This window comes from Hylobates moloch, unplaced genomic scaffold (genome assembly GCF_009828535.3).
Source record: "Hylobates moloch isolate HMO894 unplaced genomic scaffold, HMol_V3 SCAFFOLD_19, whole genome shotgun sequence".
Lineage (NCBI taxonomy): Eukaryota > Metazoa > Chordata > Mammalia > Primates > Hylobatidae > Hylobates > Hylobates moloch.
In genome coordinates, this window is record NW_026652294.1 from 36,244,967 (window position 1) to 36,271,652 (window position 26,686).

Sequence of the window (26,686 nt, forward strand, 5' to 3'; positions counted from 1 at the left end):
GGAGAAGTATTTCCATAGGGCCAAGTATGGGAGCCGTGAGAGCTCAGAGGAGTTCATTGATTCATTCATTCAATCCAATTGATTATTCAACATATTTATTGAGCATCTACGATGTGCCTGGGCACTGTGCTAGGAACAGGGAAAACAGTAGAGGAAAGAAGGACACATTCCCTGCCCTCATGTTGCTTTGGGTCTAGTGGAGGAGAGAGACAGATAAGCGATAATAAACATGCTAATGCTATGAAAGGAGAGCGTCCAGGAGGCACTAACCCAAGTTGGATCATGAGGAAAGGGTAGCCAAGATGAAATGGGAAGGATCCAAAGGTGGGGAAGAATGTTTCATACAGAGGAATGGCGTTGTGCACAGCGGCAAGAGGGACCATAGCGAAGGTCGTTTTATTTTATTATTATTTTTGTTTGTTCGTTTTGGAGGGTTTACAGAACATTTATAAGAAGAAAGCATGTGTTTGAAACACTCCAATCCTTTGGCTTATTTTTGTTCTATAATTTGGGAAGAGTCCTCTCTTTGGCTAGTGGGATACCAGAGTCCCATAAGGCCATAGTTAGAGAACTACTGGCCTAACATAAGGAGGATTTATTTATTTATTTATTTTTATTTTTTGAGATGGAGTTCCACTCTTGTTGCCCAGGCTGGAGTGCAATGGCATGTTCTCGGCTCACTGCAACCTCTGCCTCCTGGTTTCAAGCGATTCTCCTGCCTCAGCCCCCCAAGTAGCTGGGATTACAGGCATGCGCCACCATGCCTGACTAATTTTGTATTTTTGGTAGAAATGGGGTTTCTCCATGTTGGTCAGGCTGGTCTCGAACTCCCGACCTCAGGTGATCCACCCACCTCGGCCTCCCAAGGAGGTATTAATAGCAAGGTGGAAGCCTTCATAGAGTCTAGAAAGAGAGAACCAGGGAGGAAGCCCAGGTCCCCAGTGCTGGATCCAGCGTTGATTGAGAGAGAAAGCTTGAAAATGGGAGGAACACATTTTCCCATCTCTTGAGGGAAAGCTCAGTCTGAGAGTCACTCTCAGGCGTTTCCAGGTTCACAGTGCTCTCTCTGCAAGGCTATTCATTTGCCAGATTTCCCAGAGGTTACTTAGAAACCAGCATCTTGTGACTATAGTTAGAATGAGTCAAGTCCCAGGGCTCTGGCAGATCAGCTAGCAGGAATTGATGAGGTCTAAGAGCCTACAAAGCTGACTTGGGCCTCATTGACCCCATTAGGACACTTGTTTAACAAGACAGCAGCCCACGTCCCTGGCATCTCATTGGCTGCAGCACATCACACTGGACCTTCTGCCTCCTCCCAGATGCCCAGGGACAGTGATCTGGAAGGAAGGGGCTTGAGGCCGTTTTCCTAGAACTCGAGGAAGTACTGATAAAAATGATGGACAGGGGATGTTAAGCCCCCTGAACTCTCATCTTAAATATGCCATTGTTACATGCCCCTTTTCTTTCCTGTTCCCCATGATTTTTCCTGGGGAAAATCTATTTTTCCTGTAGCACCCCCAACACACCTATTGCAAAATGATGCTTCTAGGTGTAAATCAGAAGGTAACTTTTGTCCTTTGTCCATTGTTACAGTACAACTCGCGAGCATGGGGCAAAAACCTAGGTGAAAACTCAAATCTCTATGGTCAATTTGGCCTACATCATATAAAGGCATTGGGGTTTGCAGGGTGTCTAGGTGGGGAGGGTTCGCAGGAACAAAAGGTACTCCCTGCCCTTGCAAACTTGTGAGATGTGGTGTGGGAACCTGGGCACAAGAGCACTCAGCTATAACTCACCCACAGCCTCACAGTGCAGGAGGTGGGTGGGGTGAGAGGGTGAAGACCAGCATGCTTGATGAGGGCCTTGCTGGGGATGGGAGCCTGGGAGGGTCTGCACAACCAAATGCTGAGATTTAATATCACTCAGAACCATGCAAACCAAAGGGAATGAAGGGGGAAAGAGTGCCAAGAAATGAGTAGTTTCTCACAGGTGGGAGCCATGGAGCCCCATGGTCCTTCCCATGGAAACTTTCCTCAACAGCACAAGGCTGAGCCCTCTCAGTCCTCAGAGCCGAGCACCCATGTCTCTCCTCTGGCTGCAGTCATCTGATCGCAGGGGTGTCTTCATCTAAGGTTTGGGAAGTGCTTTATCTTACAGAGCTTCATAAAATCACCACTGGCTTTCAGGGCCCAGAGACCTACTGAAGTTCAACCATTCTTGATTGTTTTAAAATAAGTCGTGTGAACCCTCTTCAGCTTTGCCAAAAAGAAGAAATGGCTGTTTCAAAATGATGCTTTTCAGTATTTGCAGGGATTTCAACATCATCGTAGTCATCTTCAGGCTCAATGTAGCTTGGGATGGAAACAGTCTTCTTATTTTTAACTTTATTTACCAATGAGTATGTAGCAGGCGGCTGACTTGGGGTTTCCTGTGGGGCTAGAATACACAAAAAGTTCCTTAGATGCAAAGCTATCGTGTGTTTTTATATTTTTGAATGCAGTGGCTCAGTGTGATTTTCATGTTTCAGTGATTTTCCCACTTCTAGTGGGCCAGATCCCCATTTTACAGAGGAAATTTAGACGCAGACCTGACACAGTCTCAGGATCACCCAAGTGAGTAAATGGAAAATATTAGTCAGACATCTTGACTCCCATATCTCTCTGCCTAAGACTGCACTGCATGGAAACCATGAAGCAAAAGCTTAGAAAAGAAACAGACCAGGTCAGGTGCAAGAGCTCACCCCTGTAGTCCCAGTACTCTGGGAGGCCAAGGTGCGAGGATCACTTGAGCCTAGGAGTTCCAGACCAGCTTGGGCAACACAGGGAGACTCGTCTCTACAGAAAAATTTAAAAATTAGCTGGATGTGGTGGTGCATGCCTATAGTCCCAGCTAATTGGGAGGCTGAGGCAAGAGGATCTCCTGAGCCCAGAAGGTTGAGGCTACACTGAGCCATAATCACGCCACTGCACTTCAGCTTGGACAATATAGTAAGACCCTGTCTCCAAAAAGTAAAGAATGGATGAAAAGAAGCAGACCAGAGCCCAGTAGTCATATGAGTGCTGTTGTGTTACAGATCCTAATTTTCACAAGGAAGTGAAACAAATCGTATTTCCTTTTTGGCACATCCCTTCCAGTGACTTACACTGTTTTCCAGGACTCTCTGTAATTGCTTATGTACAAATCTCTCTGCTAAGAAGAAAGGGGATGGCGTTGTTTTCAAAAGGTGGAATTAGTACAGAACAGGTTCATAGGAGGCTGGGGGCAGTGGCTCACGCCTGTAATCCCAGCACTTTGGGAGGCTGAAGTGGGCAGATCATCTGAGGTTGGGAGTTCGAGACCAGCCTGGCCAACATGGTGAAACCCTGTCTCTACAAAAATACAAAAATTAGCTGGGCGTGAAGGTGGGTGCCTGTAATCCCAGCAACTCGGGAGGCTGAGACAGGAGAATTGCTTGAACCCAGGTGGCAAAGGTTGCAGTGAGCCAAGATTGTGCCATTGCACTCTAGCCTGGGCAACAGAGCGAGACTCTGTCTCAAAAAAAAAAAAAAAAAAAAAGAAAAGAAAAAAGAAAAAGAAACAAAAAACAAACAAAAAGAACAGGTCCATAAGTAATAGAAGGATGATGAAACAGCTCAGCTCCATCTTTGATGGGGATTGGAACTGCCTTTCCCACAATCTCATCTTTTCCTAAGAAAACCTGAAATGCCACTATTTGCAGAACTCTGCAGTTTGACAGACCCGAGTTCATGTTCAGGTTCCAGCAGTCATTAGCTGTGTGACTATAGGTAAGTAACTTATCTGTGACTCAGCATCCTCATCTGTCAAAGGGGAATAAAAATGTACCTGGCGGCCGGGCGCGGTGGCTCAAGCCTGTAATCCCAGCACTTTGGGAGGCTGAGGCGGGCGGATCACGAGGTCAGGAGATCGAGACCATGGTGAAACCCCGTCTCTACTAAAAATACAAAAAATTAGCTGAGCGCAGTGGCAGGCGCCTGTCCCAGCTACTCGGGAGGCTGAGGCAGGAGAATGGCGTGAACCCGGGAGGTGGAGCTTGCAGTGAGCCGAGATTGCGTCACTGCACTCCAGCCTGGGCGACAGAGCGACACTCCGTCTCAAAAAAAAAAAAAAAAAAATGTACCTGGCTTGGGTTGGGCGCGGTGGCTCACGCCTGTAATCCCAGCACTCTGGGAGAGGCCGAGGCAGGCAGATCACGAGGTCAGGAGATCGAGATCATCCTGGCTAACACGGTGAAACCCCATCTCTACTAAAAATACAAAAAATTAGCCAGGCTTGGTGGTGGGCGCCTGTAGTCCCAGCTACTGGAGAGGCTGAGGCAGGAGAATGGCGTGAACCCGGGAGGCAGAGCTTGCAGTGAGCCGAGATCGCGCCACTGCACTCCAGCCTGGGCGACAGAGCAAGACTCCGTCTCAAAAAAAAAAAAAAAAAATGTACCTGGCTTGTAGAGTTGTTGTGAGGAGTGAATGAGCTAATACCTGTAAAGTGCTTAGTTTGGGACCTGAAACACAGCGCACGCTCAGTAAATGTTAGCTAATATTATTTATCTATCCAATCAAAATATTTTTCTTAAGTATTGACTGAGCCTCATGCCCTGTTCTAGGTAGTGGATAAATATTAATAGTGGTAGACAAGAAAGGTTCCTGTGTTCCTGAAGTTTATACTCCAGTGGAGGAGATCAATAATACACAAATGAACAATAAGTAAATAAGACAATTTTGGGTAACTGTCAGTTTCATAAAGGAAATTAGCAGAACTACTTTAGGTTGAGTGGACAGAGAGGGCCTCTTTGAGGTGGTGACTTTTGAGCTGACATCTGAAGGATGAGGAAAATCCAGCTATGCAAAGAGCTTAAGGAAGAACATTCCAGTCAAAGGAACCAGGCAGAGTTTTTCTGATAGGAAGTGAGAGGCCTAGGGACACCCCATGTTTCTTTCTGTTTATGTTCCAAGCCAGGATTTGAACATGAATTTACACCTTATATCAGGCTGTTGGGTGCGTCGGTACTTATTCTGCTCCCTTTTTGCCTTTTCATCCCTTTTTTTTTTTTTTTTTGAGACAGGCTCTCACTCTGTCGTCTAGGCTGGAGTGCAGTGATGGTATCATGGCTCACTGCAGACCTCCCAGGCTCAAGCGATCCCCCCACCTCAGCCTTCCAAGTAGCTGGGACTATAGGTGTATACCATCACGCTGGCTAATTTTAGTAAAGATAGGATTTTGCCATGTTGCCCAGGCTGTTCTCAGACTCCCGAGCTCAAGTCATCTGCCCGCCCTGGCCTTCCAAAGTGTTGGGATTACAAGCATATGCCACTGTGCCCAGCCTCTGGCTGTCTCTTTTAAACAGGATGCTGGCTGTGTGTGGTGGCTCATGCCTGTAATCTCAGCACTTTGGGAGGTCGAGGCGGGTGGATCACTTGAGGTCAGGAGTTCAAGACCAGCCTGGTAAATATGGTGAAACCCCGTCTCTACTAAACATATAAAAAGTTAGCTGGGTGTGGTGGTGCGTGCCTATAATCCCAGTTACTCAGGAGGCTGAGGCAGGAAAATAGCTTGAACCTAGGAGGTGGAGATTGCAGTGAACTGAAATCATGCCACTGCACTCCAGCCTGGGTGAGAAAGCAAGACTCTGCCTCAAAAATAAAATAATCAGGATGCTGCATCTATACATCCTAGTGTTACAGACTGAATGTTTGTGTCCCCCCAAAATTCACGTGTTCAAGCCTTAACCCCCAGTGAGGCTATATGTGGCCATAGGAATGACGCCTTGATCCAACAGGATCAGTGTCCTTGTAAGAAGAAACACCAGAAATCTGACTCCCTGATGCTCTTCCCCAGCTTGAATGCACCAAGGAAAGTCCATTTGTGGGGACATAGCAAGAAGGCAGCTGTCTGCAAGCCAGGAGGAGAGCCCTCACCAGAAACCTCACAGAAATCGGCCAGCAGCCTCATCTCGGGCTTCCAGCCTCAGAACAACGAGAAAACAAATTTCTGTTGCGTAAGCACCCCAGTCTATGGTATTTTTGTTACAGCAGCCTGAGCTATCTAAGACACCTTGATAGGGGCCAGGCGCGGTAGCTCACGCCTGTAATCCCAGCACTTTGGGAGGCTGAGGTGGACAGATCACGAGGTCAGGAGATAGAGACCATCCTGGCTAACAGGCGTGAACCCGGGAGGTGGAGCTTGCAGTGAGCTGAGATTGTGCCACTGCACTGCAGCCTGGGCGACAGAGTGAGACTTCAAGACTTCATCTCAAAAAAAAAAAAAAGACACCTTAATAAACTTGTTATCTTACCCTAATGAAACTGCTACCAGTAAAATATACTTACAAGAGTCTTCTAGAGAAGGCCAATTCCTCGGTGGCAGAGGCGGTAATTGAACTGGCGACTCATTAAGCACATTCCTAGAGAGAGAGAATCAGTGTTTGGTTTGGGTCATGCCTGCTCCCAGCAGATTTAAGAGAAAACGTCAAGGAAAGTCAATGGGTTGAACATTCAAATCTTGGTCTCTACGAATTGGGAGCATTTCCTTTCCTTTGTAGGTCTGGATCCCATTTGTAACTGGCACCCTAATGAAACCGTTTTCTCTAGCGCAGGAAATGGCTGAAACTGAGGGGAGGGAAATAAAGTGCTATAATTCAGAGCATGGAGCACACCTTCCTGGTTCACCTGAGCTGGATTAGGAGAGGTAGGCACCAGATGTATTTCTATTTGCAAAACAGATGAGCCAGGCATGGTGGCTCACGCCTGTAATCCCAGCACTTTGGGAGGCCAAGGCAGGTGGATCACCTGAGGTCAAGGAGTTCAAGACCAGCCTGGCCAACATGGTGAAACCCTGTCTCTACTTAAAAATACAAAAATTAGCCGGGCATGATGATGCTCACCTGTAATCCCACCTACTCAGGAGGCTGAGGCAGGGGAATCTCTTGAACCTGGGAAGCGGAGGTTGCAGTGAGCCGAGATCGTGCTACTGCCCTCCAGCCTAGGCAACAGAGCAAGACTCTGCCTCAAAACAAACAAACAAAAAAACCCAAAAAACAAAAGCAGATGAACTCCTAAAGCAGAATGTACACACACCTTGAGGCAGCATTTCCACTACTGGGTCTACAGCCTATCGAAATGCTTGCATCTGTTCACCAAAACATGCATTAGGATGTTCAGAGCAACACTATTCATAACAGCTCCAAATTGGACATGACCTGTGTTAGTCTGGGTTGTCCAGAGAAGCACAGACACATAAAATTTGCCATCACACAACCCAAATGCCCATCAGCAGTAGAATGGATAGATTAATTATGGTAAAGTGACTGGGCAAGGTGGCTGACATCGGTAATCCCAGCACTTTGGGAGGCGAAAGAGGGAGGATGGCTTGAGCCCAGGGGTTTGAGGGTAATATAGGGAGACCCTGGGCAACACAGGGAGACCCAGTCTCTACAAACAATCAACATAATTAGCTGGTTGTGGTGGCATACACCTGTAGTCCCAGCTACTCAGGAGACTGAAGCAGGAGGATCACTTGAGCCCAAAATTTGAGGTTACAGTGAGCTGTGATTGCACCACTGTACTCCAGCCTGGTTAAGAGTGAGACCCTGTCTCTAAATAAATAAATAAATAAATAGTGGTGTACTCCCACGGTGGAATGTTCTATAGCAACAAGAATGAACAATCAGGCCGGGCGCGGTGGCTCACGCTTGTAATCCCAGCACTTTGGGAGGCCAAGGCGGGCGAATCACGAGGTCAGGAGATTGAGACCATGGTGAAACCCTGTCTCTACTAAAAATACAAAAAAGTAGCCAGGCGTGGTGGCGGGCGCCTGTAGTCCCAGCTACTCAGAGAGGCTGAGGCAGGAGAATGGCGTGAACCCGAGAGGCGGAGCTTGCAGTGAGCCGAGATTGTGCCACTGCACTCCAGCCTGGGTGACAGAGCGAGACTCCGTCTCAAAAAAAAAAAAAAAAAAAAGAATGAACAATCTCCAACTACACACAATGAATCTCATAAAAATGATGTTGAGCAAAAAAGCCAAACACCACATAATATATACTGTATGATGCCATTAATAGATTGCATAAAAACCAAAAAGCTGCCGGGCATGGTGGCGCACGCCTATAATCCCAGCACTTTGGGAGGCCAAGGCAGGCAGATCACGAGGTCAGGAGATCGAAACCAGCCTGGCCAACATGATGAAATCCAGTCTCTACTAAAAATACAAAAATTAGCCAGGTGTGGTGGCACGTACCTATAGTCCCAGCTACGCAGGAGGCTGAGTCAGAAGAATCGCTTGAACCCAGGAGGCAGAGGTTACAGAGAGCCAAGATTGCGCCACTGCACTCTAGCCTGGGCGACAGAGTGAGACTCCATCTCAAAAACAAACAAACAAACAAAAAAACCCAAAAAGCTAATTTATACTATCACAGACAGTGATTACCTTTGGGATGTAATGGTTGAAAGGCTGTATACGGTAAGCCTCTGAAGTGCCGGTAATATCCTATTTCTTGATCTGGGTGCCAGTTACCTGGGTCTGTTCAGTTCACGGAAATTCATCAGGTTGTACACTTAGTATTTCCATTTTTCTGTATTTATATTATACTTTGGTACAAAGTTTTAACTAAAAGATAAACTCTAAGAAAACTTCCTTACTTGGGCCTCCATCCCCCTAGGTACACTGATTTGACTCCTATATGCTATAAAGTCCCCCTGGGAATGAATGAACATTTTTAGGTTGTTGGGTTGAGCGCAGACAGGGACATGGGGGTAGAGTTCCACTGGCGGCTCTCACCACCCCTCTGTAGCTCTTCCTAAGAGAAGAAAGCAACTCATCTGACTGCTAAATTTGGGAAAAGTCTAGCTCCTCTCACTTTCTCCTCCAGAGCTGGCCTGACTGCAGAATTCACAAATCCTGCTCTGGTCTTTGCCATTCAGAGAGAGGGGTCTACTTGGTGGGGGAGACCTGAGGTTTTCCGGAGCTGCCTGTGAACTGGGCAGGAAAGTCACCCAGTTCCAAATTAGGAAACTCACTAGTTCACAGAAAAGAGCCACATTCTGCAATCCCAGTTTTATTCTTTTTTGTTTGCTTGTGTGTTTTTTTTGTTTTCTTTTTTTTGAGACAGAGTCCCACTTTGACACCCAGGCTGGAGTGCAGTGGCACCATCACAACTCACTGCTGCCCCAACCTCATGGGTTCAAGCAATCCTCCCACCTCCGCCTACCAAGTAGCTGGGACTACAAGCAGACACCACCACACCTGGCTAATTTTGGTATTTTTTTCAGATATGGGACCCCACTATGTTGCCCAGGCTGGTCTCAAACTCCTGGCCTCAAGCCATCCTCCCACTTGGGCCTACCAAAGTGCTGGGATTATAGGCATGAACCACTGCCCCTGGCCAATACCAGTTTTATTTTTTTGCTTTTTTTTTGAGACTGAGTTTCACTCGTCACCCAGGCTGGAGTGCAGTGGCATGATCTTGGCTCACTGCAGTCTCCACCTCCTGGGTTCAAGCGATTCTCCTGCCTCAGCCTCCCAAGTAGCTGGGATTACAGGCACACACCACCACGCCCGGCTAATTTCTGTATTTTTAGTAGAGACAGGGTTTCACCATGTTGGCCAGACTGGTCTCGAACTCCTGACCTCAGGTGATCCACCTGCATCTTTTTTTTTTTTTTTTTTTTTTTTTTTTTTTTTTTGAGACGGCGTCTCGCTCTATCACCTAGGCTGGAGTGCAGTGGTGCAATCTCGGCTCACTGCAAGCTCTGCCTCCCGGGCTCACGCCATTCTCCTGCCTCAGCCTCTCCGAGTAGCTGGGACTACAGGCGCCCGCCACCACGCCCAGCTAATTTTTTGTATTTTTAGTAGAGACGGGGTTTCACTGTGGTCTCGATCTCCTGACCTCGTGATCCGCCCGCCTTGGCCTCCCAAAGTGCTGGGATTACAAGCGTGAGCCACCGCACCCTGCAGTTTTATTCTTAAAAAAGGCAATATTTTAGTCACCTGGCTACCTGACACATTTGTCTTATTCTTGAAAGGGATCAGAATTGATGGAGACAGGGGGAGTCTTATTTGCTGGATCCCTGAAGCTACAACAAAAGCCATTTTAGAAAAGCATAGATTTAAAAATGTTTTGTATACAGGGCCTCACTATGTTGTCCAGGCTGGTCTTGAACTCCTGGCCTCAAGTGATACTCCCACCTTGGCCTCTCAAAGTGCTGAGATTACAGGCATGAGCCACTGCACCTCACCCCAAGTGTAAGTTTTGTTTTAGATAGTGTGTATACTCCAAAGAAAGGACTGGCTCTTGACTGGCTCCTGGGAAATAATCTCTAAACCCTTGGAATATCCTCCCTAATAATAGTGTCTCCAGCCGGGCGCGGTGGCTTACGCCTGTAATCCCAGCACTTTGGGAGGCCGAGATGGGCAGATCACAAGGTTAGGAGTTCGAGACCAGCCTGGCCAACATAGTGAAACCCCGTCAATACTAAAAATACAAAAAATGAGCCGGGTGTGGTGGCGCGTGCCTGTAATCGCAGCTACTCAGGAGACTGAGGCAGGAGAGTCGCTTGTACCTGGGAGGCAGAGGTTGTGGTGAGCCGAGATCGCGCTATTGCACTCCAGCCTGGGTAACAGAGTGAGACTCTGTCTCAAGAAAAAAAAAGAAGTGTCTTTGAGGCCGGGAATAGTGGCTCACACTTGTGATCCCAGCACTTTGAGAGGCCAAGGTGGGTGGATCACTTGAGGTCAGGAGTTCCAGACCAGCCTGGCCAACATGGTGAAACACCGTCTCTACTAAAAATACAAAAATTAGCCGGGCGTGGTGGCAGGTGCCTGTAATCCCAGCTACTTAGGAAGCTGAGGCAGGAGAAGCACTTGAACCTGGGAGGCAGAGGTTGCAGGGAGCGGAAATCACGCCATTGCTCTCCAGCCTGGGCGACAGAGTGGGACTCCATCTCGTAAGTAAATAAAGAGTGTCTTTGTATATCTGGGAGCCTTGAGCCACACCAGATAGTTTATGTTAATAATGTGGTTTATGGTGAATGCCTGTTTTTGTTTGCCTGGGGCCCTGGGCCATGTTTTCTCAATTTGATAAAGCTAAATGCAGGTATTCCATGCCCACGTGACTAACCCCCAGTAAAAGAAAAACTCTACTCCAAGGCTCAGGTGAGCTTCTCCAGTCAGCAGTGCTTCACGTCTGTTGCCACACATTGTTACTGGGAGAACTGGGGCTCTCTGTGCGACTTCACTGGGAGAGGACAACTGCAAGCTTTGCTGGCTTTCCGCTAGACCCCACACTCCGTCACTTTTTCTTTTTTTTTGAGACGGAGTCTTGCTCTGTCTCCCAGGCTGGAGTGCAGTAGCGCAATCTGGGCTCACTGCAAGCTCTGCCTCCCAGGTTCACGCCATTCTCCTGCCTCAGCCTCCCGAGCAGCTGGGACTACAGGCACCCGCCACCACGCCCGGCTAATTTTTTGTATTTTTAGTAGAGACGGGGTTTCACTGTGTTAGCCAGGATGGTCTTGATCTCCTGACCTTGTGATCCGCCTGCCTCGGCCTCCCAAAGTGCTGGGATTACAGGCTTGAGCCACTGTGCCCGGCCCAGACACTTTTTCATTTGCTGATTTGAATCTGTATTCTTTCGCCATAATGTACTGTAATTGTTCAGTGAAATAGCTTTTCTGGGTCCCGTGTGTTCTTCTAGTGAATTCTCAAGCCTAAGAGTGGCCTTGGAGATCCCCAACGCAGATATTGGTCATAAAGCCCCAAATAGATCACAAAACACAAAAGTAAAGTGGATGGCATATTTTTCTTCAGCACAGTAGCTTTTGGAGGACTATATTTGGAATCCATCAAAAGAAAAGAAGTATAGACCAGGCATTGGGCCCAGAACACAGAGCCCAACCTGTGACCTTTGTCGGAATAGATGAGAGTAGGCTGGGTACGGTGGCATGTGCTTGTAATCCCAGCTACTTGGGAAGCTAAGGTGGGGGAATTGCTTGAGCCTAGGAGTTTGAGACCCACAGGAGTTTTAGAGCTGCCTAGGCAACATAGCAAGACCTTGTCTCCAAAAAAAAAAAAGAGGCCAGGTGCAGTGGCTCACGTCTATAATCCCAGCGCTCTGGGAGGCCAAGGTGGGTGGATCACGAGGTCAGGAGTTTGAGACCAGCCTGGCCAACATGGTGAAACCCCGTCTCTACTAAAAATACAAAATAAAATTAGCTGGATATGCTCTACTAAAAATACAAAAAATTAGCTGGATATGCTGTCGTGTGCCTGTAATCTCAGCTACTTGGAAGGCTGAGGCAGGAGAATTGCTTGAAACCGGGAGGCAGAGGTTGTGGTGAGCCAAGATTGCGCCACTGCATTCCAGCCTGGGTGACAGAGCGAGACTCCATCTCAAAAAATAAAAATAAAAAAAATAGAACTACCAGGCAGGCCTGGTGGCTCACGCCTATAATCCCAGCACTTTGAGAGGCCAAGGCGGGTGGATCACCTGAGGTCAGGAGTTTGAGACCAGCCTGGCCAACATGGCGAAACCCCATTTCTACTAAAAATACAAAAATTAGGCAGGCGTGATGGTGGGTGCCTGTAATCCCAGCTACTTGGGAGGCTGAGGCAGGAGAACTGCTTGAACCCAGGAGGCAGAGGCTGCAGTAAGCCGAGATCGCGCCAATGCACTCCAGCCTGGGTGACAGAGCAAGACTCCATCTCAAAAAAAAAAAAGAGAGAGAGAGAGAGAGATGAGAGGAGGGAGGACTTGCCCTGCATCGACAATGTCCTGAGTCTCTGCCCTTATGTGGAGAGATTTGGCAGGTGTGACGTCTCACCAGCTCTACAGGAAATGCGGATGTCTCAGTCATACTGGTACAGTAGTGGAGGGGCAAGGGTGGAAGGGAACAGGCAGTTCTCAACAGTAAAAAGCGGAAGGATTCCCCCCCCCACTTACTCATACGTCTTTTCTTCGTCTTGCTTGTATTTCAGGGGCTTGGCAATTTCCCATTTCTTGCCTAAGAGGGGGAAAAGCATGTTCATAGAAGAAGAATTAGCAAAAGTTGTGATTTTCGAATGTAACCCAGAGAAAACACACTTAGGGACACAGAGTTAATAAATGATAGGGCTGGACTTTGAACCCAGACTGTCTGACCACAGAGCCTCTGCACTAACCCAGCGAGGGCAGCCACAGCGTGGGTGGTGTTTATTTCCTCTGTGCCTGGCACTCAGGTGGCACTTAGAAATGCTGGTTGAATGAATAATCAAAAGTGTGGTTGGGAGGAAATCAGATAAAGCATCGGAAAAGCAGTTTGTATCCTGTAATGTGCTGGACATATAAGTTGTTATAAATTATAGCCTGCTTGTTAATAGGAGTGGTTGAGCATAAAAAGAAAGTAGGTAAAGTTTTAGTTCAGGGTCATTCTTTTGTCCATATTTGAGAATGGAAACTTTTTTTTCCCCCCAGACAGAGCCTCACTCTTGTTGCCCAGGCTGGGTGCAGTGGTGCAATCTCGACCCACTGCAACCTCTTCTCCCTGGGTTCAAGTGATTCTCCTGCCTTAGCCTCCTGAGTAGCTGACATTACAGGCGCCTGCCACCACACCTGGCTAATTTTTGTATCTTTAGTAGAGGTGGGGGTTTCGCCACGTTGGCCAGGCTGGTCTTGAACTCCCGACCTCAAGTGATCCACCCGCCTCAGCCTCCCAAAGTGCTGTGCTGAGATTACAGGCGTGGGCCACTGCACCTTTTTTTTTTGTTTAAGATGGAGTCTCACACTGTCGCCCAGACTGGAGTGCAGTGATGCGATCTCGGCTCACTGCAAGCTCTGCCTCCCAGGTTCATGCCATTCTCCTGCCTCAGCCTCCCAAGTAGCTGGGACTACAGGCGCCCGCCACCACACCCGGCTAATTTTTTTTGTATTTTTAGTAGAAACGGGGTTTCACCATGTTAGCCAGGATGGTCTTGATCTCCTCACCTTGTGATCTGCCCGCCTTGGCCTCCCAAAGTGCTGGGATTACAGGCGTGGGCCACCGTGCCCGGCCAGGTCGTTATTTAAAAGAACGAGAAGTCAAGATAACACACCATTGGATCAAGGCTTTCATGTTTCTGGAGATGAACAGGAAAGTGGAAACCCCACTTACAGATAATCTAAAGTTAGTGTTAATCCCTAGGCTACTTATTTATGTCTGAGGGTGCCAAGAGGTTTCTGGTCTAGGTAATACCAGAAAATTCAGAGTATGGCCTCAGAGAAGGCAATCATGGTGGCCAAACATGTTGGCTGTGGGTTGAGTCCGTATTTTATTCCTCAAGACAGTTCTTTTTTTTTTTTTTTTTTTTTTTTTTTGAGATGGAGTCTCACTCTTGTCATCCAGGCTGGTGTGCAGTGGCACGATCTCGGCTCACTGCAACCTCCGCCTCCCGTATTCAAGTGATTCTCCTGCCTCAGCCTCCTGAGTAGCTGTGATTACAGGCACCCGTCACCACACCCCGCTAATTTTTGTATTTTTAGTAGAGACGGGGTTTCACCATTTTGGCCAGGCTAGTCTTGAACTCCTGACCTCAGATGATCCCACCGCCTGGGCTTCCCAAAGTGCTGGGATTACAGGCATGAGCCACCGCACCCAGCCAAGACAGTTCTTAATATTCCATATACTTGTGTTCTTGCAAGGTGCTGTGATCAGTAGCCACATAGGGAAGAAAAAGCACTTGAGCATACTGTGCCTTGAAACAGATTCTGCTTTCACCCAGATGATTAGGGCTAGAAGGGCTCTTGCAGATTAGTTGACATCCCTCCTTTCACCACGTGGATGAGGAAACTGAGGCCTAGAGACATAATGTAGTGGCAGAGCTAGGACTCAAACCCAGAATGCAAGATGCTTAATCCAAAATTCAGCTCATTCAGGCCCAGGATTGATTTGCTTGCCCTAAAGGAGCTCTACTGCACCAATTACCACCTGGCTCCTCCCTCCACCTGCCTAGGTAAGATGGCCATTACCTCGTCTAAGCTGCCACTTACAGACACAGTACAGGATGAGGCCCAGGCCCACAGAGACAACGATGATGGCCACAGCTAAGATGATCCAGAAATTATTCCTCCACCAACTCATTGCAGTGGAATCCTGAGAAGAATGGAGAGAGAAGAATGAGGCATGAATGAAAGACATCCTGGGGTTGGGTGGAGTGGGGCAGTTATCTACTGTGGGTTGTTTTTTTTTTTCTGAGTTGGAGTCTCACTCTGTCGCCCAGGCTGGAGTGCAATGACGTGATTTCAGCTCTCAGCTCACTGCAACCTCCTCCTCCCGGGTTCGAGTGATTCTCCTGCCTCAGCCTCCAGAGCAACTGGGACTACAGGCACCCACCACCACGCCTGGCTAATTTTTGTATTTTTAGTAGAGATGGGGTTTCGCCACGTTGGCCAGGCTGGTCTTGAACTCCTGACCTCAGGTGATCCACTTGCCTTGGCCTCCCAAAGTACTGGAATTACAGACATCAGCCACCACGCCCAGCTAATCTACTGTGTTGTGTAGAGATGCAGACATCTGCTTAGGAATCAGGCACTGGTTCACAGCCATACCCTACTCATTAACACCTGGGGGACCTCAGGCATGTCACTCGACCTTCTGTGAGCCTTATCTGTAATATGGGAATGGTACCTCCTACTTCACTGAGGTTTGTGAGGACGGGAGATCAAGCATGTACCTACTGGACCCTCTAGAAATGGTAGACATCATCACTGCTCTTTCAGACATGCAGCAGGAGGGGCAAGGTGCCATTTAAAGCAGTAATTGACTGCAGGGTTGTTGTTTTTTTTCTTGAGACGGAGTCTCGCTCTGTCACCCAGGCTGGAGTGCAGTGGCGCGATCTGGGCTCTCTGCAAGCTCTGCCTCCTGGGTTCACGCCATTCTCCTGCCTCAGCCTCCCAAGTAGCTGGGACTACAGGTGCCCGCCACCATGCCCGGCTGATTTTTTTGTATTTTTTTAGTAGAGACGGGGTTTCACCGTGTTAGCCAGGATAGTCTCGATCTCTTGACCTCGTGATCCGCCCGCCTTGGCCTCCCAAAGTGCTGGGATTACAGGCGTGAGCCACTGCACTAGGCCGGTTTTTTTTGTTTGTTTGTTTGTTTTTTGAGATGGAGTCTCACTCTGTTGCCCAGGCTGGAGTGCAGTGGCATGATCTCGGCTCACTGCAACCTCTGCCTCCCAAGCAATTCTCCTGCCTCAGCCTCAGCCCCCTGAGTAGCTGGGATTAAAGGTGTGTGCCACCACGCCTGGCTAATTTTTGTATTTTTAGTAGAGATGGGATTTCACCATGTTGGCCAAGCTGGTCTCGAACTCCTGACCTCGTGATCCGCCTGCCTCGGCCTCCCAAAGTGCTAGGATTATAGGCACAAGCCACTGTGCCCAGCCAGTTGTTTTTAATCACAAGGACAAGTCAGACTTAATGCATAGCAGGGGAGAGAAATTTTGAGAGCTTTTGTTTGAGGTGAGGGTTAGAAAAATAGCTGGATGGGTCTCTTTGAGTGAGATATGGTCAGAAGGGTGAAGCTGAAGATATAGGGCAAACTGAGTTGATCTGCATGAGAGTTAACAGGCATTTGAGGGCTGGAAGCTGACAGACCAGAGAGGGGGAAAGTCTTGGAAAAGGTTAGCAGCAGAGAGAGAGGTCAAGAAGAGAGCGGCAAGTCAGAGCCTGGTTAGGAAGCTGCTGTAGTGGCAAATGACCAAGGCGTTTCTAGGACAGTAATACCTCATGTCCAGCCTTAAATTGCTACCTAGGTTATGCCGTGGTGTCGCCTTTTGTTACCATCAAACCTCCAATAAAACTGCATAACACGGCCAGGCGCGGGGGCTCACGCCTGTAATCCCAGCACTTTGGGAGGCTGAGGCGGGCAGATCACTTCAGGTCAGGAGTTCAAGACCAACCTGGCCAACATGGCGAAACCCTGTCTCTACTAAAAATACAAAAATTAGCTGGGTGTGGTGGCACACGCCTGTAGCCCCAGCTACTTGGGAGGCTGAGGCGGGAGAATTGCTTAAAGCCAGGAAGCAGAGGTTGCAGTGAGCTGAGATCATGCCACTACATTCCAGCCTGGACAACAGAGCAAGACTCCATCTCAAAACAAAAACAAAGCCTAGGTGCAGTGGCTCACGCCTGTAGTCTCAGCACTTTGGGAGGCTGAGGCAGGCGGATCACTTGAAGTCAGGGGTTCAAAACCAGCTTGGCCATCATGGTGAAACCCCATCTCTGCTAAAAAATACAAAAAATTAGCTGGGCATGGTGGTGCATGCCTGTAATCCCAGCTACTTTAGAGACTGAGGCAAGAGAATTGCTTGAACCCAGGAGGCAGAGGTTGCGGTGAGCCGAGCTTGTGCCATTGCACTCTAGCCTGGGCAACAAGAGCGAGATTCCATCTCAAAAAAAAAAAAACACTGATCTCAAAGAGGGAGTCGTGAGAACCCCAACTTGAAGCTGGTTGCTCTCAAGTTCCAGAGGCCCAGACTTGCGACCGACATCTGGGGAGTTGGGGGCAGCAGTCTTAGGGACTGAGCTGTGAGATCTGATACTATCTCCGGGTCTATAGTGCTGGCATTGAATTGGAGAACACCCAGCTGCTGTTCACTGCTTGGTGTGTGGCGGAAAAACCCTCACACATTTGATCACAGAAGCCCTTTTCTGTGTTGATGATTGTTGTGGTGCTGTGAGAACAGAGAAAAAACACCGTTTGCAGAGTTTTTTCCTGAAACAATACTCTTTAGAGCGATAGAGATAAATACCACAACCTGCGCATTCAAAGCTGTTGTATCTGGATTGTGACTGCGTGGAAGGACGAGGCGGGAAGACAGGGGCTGTTGCTTTTTGTTATAAACTCTCTGCATTACTTGATTTTTGCACTACGTACATTTACTTTGATGACACTGAAAAGAATAAATTGACCATGTAGTGTAGCTTCCAAGGAAAACTATTGCTTAGGTTTCAAGGTCAAGGAAATTTCATTATCATCAGTTTCTTGGGAAAGAGGAAGTGGAATGATGTCAGAAAGTGAAACCACGGGTCATTTTCAGAACTACTCAGAGTAGTAAATATTTTTTGTTAGTTTTGTTCTTACAAATGAAATGGACCGCAGAGAGACACTTTTTCTTTTCTTTTGTTTTTTGAGATGAAGTCTCGCTCTTGTCCCCCAGGCTGGAGTGCGATGGCGCGATCTCGGCTCACTGCAACCTCCGCCTCCCCAGTTCAAGCGATTCTTCTGCCTCAGCCTCTCGAGTAGCTGCGATTACAGGTGTGTACCCCCATGCCCGGCTATTTTTTTTTGTATTTTTAGTAGAGATGGGGTTTCACCATTTTGGCCAGGCAGGTCTCGAACTCCTGACCTCAGGTGATCTGCCTACCTCAGGTGATCTGCCTGCCTCAGCCTCCCAAAGTGTTGGAATTACAGGCGTGAGCCACCACGCCCAGCCGACACATTTTCAATAGAACCAAGGAGAGCTTGCTTTTTGAGAGAGGGCAGCTGAGAGAGGGGCCCTAAGAGAATCACATCCTAGTTCCAGTAGATTGTCCTCTAGGCCACCAGGCTGGTTTAATGGCCAAGGTGCTTCCAGAGAGGGGAAGCCCTGGGGAAGGATGATAGAGAGTACAGAAAACAGGGAGTACGCAATGGCTGCATGACCGAGTTCAGGCCCTGGGAAGGTATGGAAGCTGGATCCTACCTGTGTTAGCAGGCCTGGAGTTGTGGCCACAGAGGGCCGAAAAGATTTTGAGTACAGGACTACTGAGGGCTACTGAAGGATCGCAAAGAAGTGTTTGCACTGGCCGAGTGCAGTAGCTCATGCCTGTAATCCTAGCACTTCAGGAGGCCAAGGCAGGCGGATCACTTGAGTCCAGGAGTTCATGATCAGCTTGGGCAACATAGCAAGACCCTGTCTCTATACACACACGTGCACACACACACACACACACACACTCTTACACTTAGCCGGGCGTGGTGGCATGCACCTGTAGTCACAGCTACTCAGGAGGTTAAGCTCCTCCTCAGCTACTCAGCGGTTTCACCATGTTGGCCAGGGTGGTCTTGAACTCCTAACCTCAAGTGACCCACACGTCTCGGCCTCCCAAAGTGCTGGGATTACAGGCGTGAGCCACCCTGCCCACCCAGAATGAACTTTCAAAAGGGAACAAGGATTAGAGAAGGGAGTGACACCGAATAGAACCAGAGAGAAGGGGCTTGGGTGCAGGAAGTTGAGAGCTCACACCTAAGTTTCCATTTCCTCTGAGGTGGGAGGCAAAGTCAACAGTGTGGGGGTTGAGGTGGGAGGGGTCGGGCTTGAACAGAGCAGTCCAACAGCACGCACCAACTCCTCCACCTTCCAGCCCAGCCCCCAGCCCCCATTCCCATGGCACTTTCTTCACAATTTCAGCTGGTGGAGCCTCTCTCCTGAGGCCATCCTTTCTCCTTGCCTACCGCATCCCAAGAACTCCTCAGCTACGTGAAGGGGTATCACTACCCCTGCAATACGTATGTGTGAAATATGTTGGGCGCAGTGGCTCATGCCTGTAATCCCAGCACTTTGGGAGGCCGAGGCAGGCGGATCATAAGGTCAGGAGTTCAAAACCAGCCTGGTCAACATGGTGAAACCCCGTCTCTACTAAAATACAAAAATTAGCCAGATATGGTGGTGTGCACCTCTAATCTCAGCTACTTGGGAGGCTGAGGCAGGAGAATTGTTTGACACTGGGAGGCGGAGGTTGTGATGAGCCTAGATCATGCCACTGCACTCCAGCCTGGGCGACAGAGCTAGGTTCCTTCTCCAAAAAAAATTTAAAAAATGAAAAATAAGTTGGGCATGGTGGCACGTGCCTGTGGCCCCAGCTACATGGGAGGTTGAAGTGGGAGGATTGTTGGAGCCCAGGAAGTTGAGGTTGTAGTGAGCTGCAATCACGCCACTGCACTGCAGCCTGGGTGACAGAGCCAAATCTTGTCTCAAAACAGACAAAGAAACAAAAATGAAATGCATTGAGCACAGTGGCTCACACCTGTAATCGCAACACTTTTGGAGGCTGAGGCAGGAGGATCACTGAAGGCCAGGAGTTAGCAACCAGCCTGGGCAACATAGCAAGACCTTGTCTCTACAAAAAAATTTAAAAATTTGCCAGGCAAGGTGGTGCATGCCTATAGTCCCAGCTACTCAAGAAGCTTAGGTGAGAGGGTTGCTTGAGCCCAGGGGTTCGAGGCTACATTGGGCCATGACTGGAGTGCCACTGCACTCCAGCCTGAGTGACAGAGCAAGACCCTGTCTCAAAAAAAAAAAAAAAGTGAAATGCATTTTTCTTCCAACTGAGCCTGTGACAGTGACAATTGTCTCTTGGTGTATTTGTTCTCTTTTTTCCTTGTCTGTCTCCCACACTGATGGGCAAGCACCGTAAGAGCAGAGGCTTTGTCTGTAATTACCACTGTGTTTCTAGCGCCTAGAACATCACCTGGGGCAGGACGTACCATACATATCTGTGAATATACGAATGAATGGATGATGCCCCAGTCTCTTTCCCCTGCTATAGATAGACCTCCCACCGGAGAATGCAGGCAGAAGTCACTTTGGGTCCAGTACCTGAAATTCCTGTGCTGTGCAGTCTAATTCCAAAGCCTCATCTGGACACGCGACCCTGGGCAGGCTCCCCGTCCTGCACTGGCCATTGGCTACTGGGGTCAAGAGGCTGGCTGGGAAGCAGTGGCAATGCAATGCTGGGGAGGTGGAGTTCCAGCTTCCCCTTTGTTTCTCCCCATTCCTCTAGTTGTCCATGACATTTTCAAGGAAAATGAGTAAGCCTGTTGCAGTTCTGGGTGGTTTCAGTGGAAAGGATTTGGCAAGACCTTCCACGGGGAAGAGGGCAGGTGAGTGGGAGAGCAGCTGAAGGCAGTCACCACGTCAGCTTCACTTTCATTTCTCCAAAGGGCATTTCCAGGGTGTCAGGGACAGAAATCACATTTTCCTTCACCAGGAATTTCTGAGACTGTGGGTTTATTTAGCTTTCTTTTTTCTTTTTTTTTTTTTTTGAGACGGAGTCTTGCTCTGTCGCCCAGGCTGGAGTGCAGTGTCACGATCTCGGCTCACTGCAACCTCCATCTCCCCGGTTCAAGCAATTCTCCCGTCTTAGCCTCCCAAGTAGCTGGGACTACAGTCGCACGCCACCATGCCCAGCTAATTTTTATATTTTTAGTAGAGATGGGGTTTCACCATACTGGTCAGGCTGCTCTTGAACTCCTGACTTCAGGTGATCCACCCGCCTTGGCCTCCCAAAGTGCTGGGATTACAGGCATGAGCCACCACGTCCAGCCTATTTAGCATTTTTAAAAGAAGATCTTCAGTAAGAAATATAGTTTACATTGTGATAGGTATACACGTATTCACATAAATGAAGCATTGAAGGGCCCTAGGCTGGCCATCGAGGGAACAAGTTCCCCTCCACTCCCCTCCCCCCATCTCCTTTCTCCTCTCTTCTCCTTTCTCCTGTCCGCTCCTCTCCTCTCCACTCCTCTCCTCTCCACTCCTCTCTCCTTTCTCCTCTCCTCTTCTCTCCTTTCTTCTCTCCTCTTTTTCTCCTTTCCGTTCTCCTCTCCTTTCCTCTCTCCTCTCCTTTCCTCTCCTTTCCCTTCCTTTCCTTTTCGTAGAGACAAAAAAATGTTGTAGACACACAAAAAATATTGCCTAGGCTGGTCTCAAACTCTGGGCCCCAAGTGATCCTCCGCCCCAGCATCCCACAGTACCAGGATTACAGGCATGAGCCACTGCACCTGGCCAGGGGGAATAGGTTTCCTGTTCCCACTTAGCTGTTGCACTTGGAATAAGACGCTTAACATCTCCTTGCAGGCTTCTGAACAGCTTCCAAGAGATGATGCATGCAAAAGAGCTCTGTGTGCAGAAGATCACCAAGCATGAGGCATTATTAAGGGCAAACCAACCAAGTTCTATTTACAATCGCAAGTGTCTTCTAAGAAGGGCAGCTACCGACCAGGAGAGCCCCCTATTCTCCCTGCAGAGGATCTGCAGATCTGCAACGCTGGCTGGGCTACGAATGAAGTTTGCTGGTAGGAACTGGGGAATGTTGAATTCCTCTGGGTTATAGAGGGGGAGAATTTGGAGTTCTGGGAGGGAAGGTGATGAGAAGAAGGGATGGAAAGATGAGAAGGGAAGGCAGCAGGATGGTGCAAAGGTGGGAGTGAACCCGAGGGCTAGATTAGGCCTGCAGAACTTAACCTACCTTACTTGATTTTAGTCACTTGCTTCTAGTTAATCTTAAAACCTATATAGCTGCTGGGGGCAGTGGCTCACACCTGTAATCCCAGCACTTTTGGAGGCCGAGGCTGGAGGATCACTTGAGCCCAGGAGTTCAAGACCAGCCTAGGCAACACGGCAAGACATTCTCTCTACTAAAAATTAAAAAAAAAAAAACAAAAAAAAAACGGATGTGGCGGCATGTGCCTGTAGTCCCAGATACTCAGGAGGCTGAGGTGGGAGGATGGCTTGACTCTAGGAGGTTGAGGCTGCAGTGAGCCGTGATCACCATCAGTGCACTCTAGCCTAGGTTACAGAGTGAGACCCTGTCTTTAAAAAAAAAAAAAAACACCTATATAGCTAAAAGTCATGTAGCTTAGCAATATTTAACTGGACTTCCACTAGCTTCCTGCTGGATAACATCTCTGACATATAGGTCATCATAGTAATGGTTGTTTAAGTTGTTTTTCAGGGGCTGGGCACGGTGGCTCATGCCTGTAATCCCAGCACTTCGGGAGGCCAAGGTGGGCAGATCACCTGAGGTCAGGAGTTTGAGACCAGCCTGGGCAACATGGTGAAACCCCGTTTCTACTAAAAATACAGAAATTAGCCTGGTGTGGTGGTGGGCACCTGTAATCCCAGCCACTCGAAGGCGGAGGGAGGAGAATCGTTTGAACCCGGGAGGTGGAGGGTGCAGTGAGTCTCCAAGATCACGCCATTGCACTACAGCCTGAGTGACGAGAGTGAAAAAAAAAAAGAAAAGAAAAGGAAAGTTGTTTTTCAGGAACTTGGGGTCAGCTCTTATCCAGTTCAAGCCACTTATGACCATCAATCCTTCAGCTTGGTCTGTGTGAGTGTCCAGTAGGTGACATTTGATGTCAGAGCGCCAAAAACTCCATCCTTAATCATGCTAATGCCACCATTTTGTGAACCTGCATCCTGTGAAGAACCACGAAGCTTGACTAGGCTTGCACAGGTCGCCGATGTCCTACTTTTCCCTCCAATCACCTTCCCCACACCTTAGGCCACCTGCTTCTTTGTCCCATCAACGTCTCTAAACCCCATCTTTGAGGAAGTGGGTTTGAGACCTGTTTTCCCATCTCCTCACTTGGCTGCCTCATGAATAAACGCATTCTCTGCTGCAAAACCGGTCATCTCGGCGGGGCGTGGTGGCTCACACCTGTAATCCCTGCATTTCGGGAGGCTGAGGTGGGCGGATCACGAGGTCAGGAGATCAAGACCACCCTGGCTAACACGGTGAAACCCCGTCTCTACTAAAAAAATACAAAAAATTAGCCGGGCATGGTGGTGGGCGCCTGTAGTCCCAGCTACTCGGGAGGCTGAGGCAGGAGAATGGCTTGAACCCAGGAGGCGGAGCTTGCAGTGAGCCGAGATCACGCCACTGCACTCCAGCCTGGGTGGCAGAGCGAGACTCATCTCAAAAAAAAAAACAAAAAAAAACTGGTCACCTCAGTGATTGGCTTACTGTGTGATGAGCAGAATGGGCGTCATTTGGTATCAAGATGAGGAACTGATAGAAAGTGCGCAGGGACGGGGCGGCAAAGACATTTTCAGAGCAGGGCCGTGTTACGTTCTGTGTACAGTTGTTTGCACTGATGTGTTACAAGCCCCTCTGGTGGCCTCCCGCTGAGTCTTTGTTAAAGTCTGCTGCATCTGCCAATGCTTTTGTGAGCAGATTTGTTCTGGGGGTGTGGGGAACTAAGAAAGGGGTGGAATATAAACAGTGCAGTATAAACAGTTTTACCCACAGAGGCTGCAGGCCCATTACTGACCACGGAAAAAGAGGTGGGCTCCTCAGGAGTCCACAGAAGTCCTGAGGAGGGCTTTGGACTTTGGCAGGCCTGGAATGAGGGTTCGAACTAATCCCAGCCTAGATCTCGAGAGTCTGAGAGGCTGTAGAGAAATTTAGGCCAGTTGGCATGAGCAGTTCTTGCCCTAGTTCGTCTCTAATTCCCAGACTGTTTCTGTTCATGCTCAGTGAGGCCTTGTTCCCACTCATTCTTCTTCTTTTTTTTTTTTTTTTTTTTTTTTTTTGAGGTGGAGTCTTGCTCTGTCGCCCAGGCTAGACTCCACTGGTGCAATCTCAGCTCACTGCAACCTCTACTTCCCGGTTCAAGCTATTCTCCTGCCTCAGCCTCCTGAGTAGCTGGGATTACCGACACGCACCACCATACCTGGCTAATTTTTGTGTATTTTTAGTAGAGATGGGGTTTTGCCATGTTGGCCTGGCTGGTCTCAAACTCCTGACCTCAAGTGATCCACCTGCCTCGGCCTCCCAAAGTGCTAGGATTATAGGCGTGAGCCACTGAGCCTCGCTCCACTTGTCCTTCTCGCTGATGTCAGCACCAGAAATGGCCATGTGGATAGTCACTGGCAACTTAAAACCTAAGTGTGCATGGGGAAGTGCAGGGCAGGGTCATTAAAAGGAGTCCAGCCTCTCTTCTCCCCTTCTCTATACTTTCATTTCTGGAAAAGACCGGAAGCCTCGCCTCATTCCTCTATCTCCCATGGCCCCATCCCCACCCTGCTTCAGCCTGTCAGCCTCCAAATGTAGTCCAAGTCCTCATCTCTGTACCTGGACCATTCCATTTTCGCTGGCCCCTAGCCCCCACCTGGCTCCCCACTGGCTGCCAAATACCAGTGTTACCCTGTCCCTTCCTTGCTTTAAGCCTCTCAGTAGTTTTTTTTTTTTTTTTTTTTGAGATGGAGTCTTGCTCTGTCACCAGGCTGGAGTGCAGTGGCATAATCTCGGCTCATTGCAACCTCCACCTCCTGGGCTCAAACAATTCTCCTGCCTCAGCCTCCCGAGTAGCTGGGACTATAGGCACCCACCACCACACCCAGCTAATTTTTGTATTTTTAGTAGAGACGGGGTTTCACCATGTTGGCCAGGCTGTTCTCGATCTCTTGACCTCGTGATCTGCCCGCCTTGGCCTCCCAAAGTGCTGGGATTACAGGCGTAAGCCACCGCGCCCCGCCTGCGTCTCAGTAGTTATTTACCACCGAAGCAGAGTGAAGCCTGCGCTCCGCATTGCTTCATGGCCAAGACCTCGGGGACAAGTGGATACACTGGGCAGTGGGAGTGGATATGGCAAAGCCAAACCCAGATCTCTTCTTGAAATAATTTTCCAGAGGGCGAAAGCAGATGGCTCCACCGAGAACTCACGCCAGCCCGACACACTTTGATCTCGAGGCTTCTGGAAGGGAAGGTGCCTAATGAACTGCTGAAAGCCAGAGATGCAATGACAAAGCTACCAAGACTGGAGGTGTTCCAGGTCTTTCATCCAAGAGCCCCAAGACGTAGCCTAAATTCACACCATGGTAATCCCAGCACTTTGGGAGGCCGAGGCGGGCAGATCACCTGAGGTCAGGAGTTCGAGAGCAGCCGGGCCAACATGGTGAAACTCCATCTCTACTAAAAATACAGAAATTAGCCAGGTGTGGTGGCGGGTGCCTGTAATCCCAGCTACTCAGGAGGCTGAGGCAGGAGAATCGCTTGAACCCAGGAGGCGGTGGTTGCAGTGAGCCGAGATTGCGTCACTGCACTCCAGCCTGGGCGACAAGAGTGAAACTCCATCTCAAAATAAAAATAAATAAATTGACACAGTCAGTGCCTCGCTCCCACCCCCACCTCCAGCATAGCACCATGACAGTCTTCTCACATATCAAGTCCCAAAACACACTATCGGCATCCAGAAAGTGAGAGTAACTCGTTACAGTTGAGACCTCTCACTCCCAGTCATTATCTCATTTCAGTCCAAGAGGTAGACTTCTTCATCGCCCCTGACACACACATGAGGAAAAGGCCCGGAGAGGTGAAGTGATGCCTCAGGTCACTCAGCCAGTTACCGGTAGAGCAGATCCTTCAATGCAAGTTTTTCTCCAACCCTACACAGCAGTCGTACCAGGGCCCCAGGCTGCAATCCCCTGGCCCAGTGCCAATCGGTGGCTCCCAGGGACACATGCCCTGATGCCGGTGCTGGCAGATGTCTGCTGTGAAGAGAGCAGGAAACTGTCCCTTGGAAAGCCGAGATGCTTACCTGAACTGTGAAAGTATCCATATGTGAGCAGCTAAGGAGACAGCAGTGGCTGGAGTGCTGCGGCTCAGGCACAGCTGGTGAGAGGCATTCCTCACTCACAGGCCCTCACCCACTGCTAGAGACAGTAAGCCCCATCCTGACCACTTCCCCTTTCTAGTCAGCCCATGGGGCAGAGACCCTGGCGTCATCTCTAGGCAACCATCCCTTTTCCAGGGAAGCTCACGACCCACGGCTGTCCAGAAGCCAGAATCTTCTCACTGCCCCGTGTCGCTCCCGCAAGGCCTACCAGAGGACCCTCATGGTGTGGTAGGGGGTCCTGGCAGGGGCCAGGGTGGAGACTTGGCAGTGGGGGTGGGTTTGGTGTCCCC

General features: G+C 49.1%; 2 protein-coding genes across 5 annotated transcripts in view; one reads left to right on the top strand and one right to left on the bottom strand.

The window, feature by feature from the left end:
• Positions 1-26,686, top strand: part of LOC116458836 (uncharacterized) — a 43,087-nt gene that overhangs the window by 15,561 nt on the left and 840 nt on the right. The window contains exons 2-5 of one of the 3 annotated variants that reach the window (XR_009210977.1): positions 5,851-6,010; positions 18,172-18,269; positions 21,853-22,070; positions 25,411-26,218. Coding sequence is in view for 2 of the 3 variants with exons in the window: in XM_032138875.2 (XP_031994766.1) it covers positions 5,856-6,010; positions 21,853-22,070; positions 25,411-25,643 (606 nt within the window). In the remaining variant the exon portion in view is untranslated. Of the gene's footprint in view, positions 1-5,850; positions 6,011-18,171; positions 18,270-21,852; positions 22,071-25,410; positions 26,396-26,686 lie in introns of those variants that run through there. The other 2 variants (XM_058431075.1, XM_032138875.2) reach the window with 2 other exon arrangements.
• Positions 53-26,444, bottom strand: SCIMP (SLP adaptor and CSK interacting membrane protein). Of its 2 annotated transcripts, none has more exons than XM_032138874.2 (5): positions 26,319-26,444; positions 15,005-15,107; positions 12,944-13,004; positions 6,342-6,415; positions 53-2,436 (listed from the first exon to the last, which is right to left on the bottom strand). In XM_032138874.2, the coding sequence occupies exons 1-5, from the start codon at positions 26,337-26,339 to the stop codon at positions 2,252-2,254; spliced, it is 444 nt and encodes a 147-aa protein (XP_031994765.1). In that variant the 5' UTR covers positions 26,340-26,444; the 3' UTR covers positions 53-2,251. The 2 variants fall into 2 exon arrangements, with proteins under 2 accessions (XP_031994765.1, XP_031994764.1); XM_032138873.2 differs by having other exon boundaries at positions 14,984-15,107.

What these genes read in the sequence shown, in the direction of transcription:
- SCIMP (XM_032138873.2), bottom strand. Translation starts at nt 26,339, where the DNA reads ATGGATACTTTCACAGTTCAG. An exon ending in TAAGTGGCAGCTTAGACGAG is followed by an intron (nt 13,005 to 14,983) that starts GTAATGGCCATC and finishes TCCCCCTCTTAG; the next exon opens with GCAAGAAATGGGAAATTGCC. An exon ending in GACGAAGAAAAGACGTATGA is followed by an intron (nt 6,416 to 12,943) that starts GTAAGTGGGGGG and finishes CTCTCTCTCTAG; the next exon opens with GAATGTGCTTAATGAGTCGC.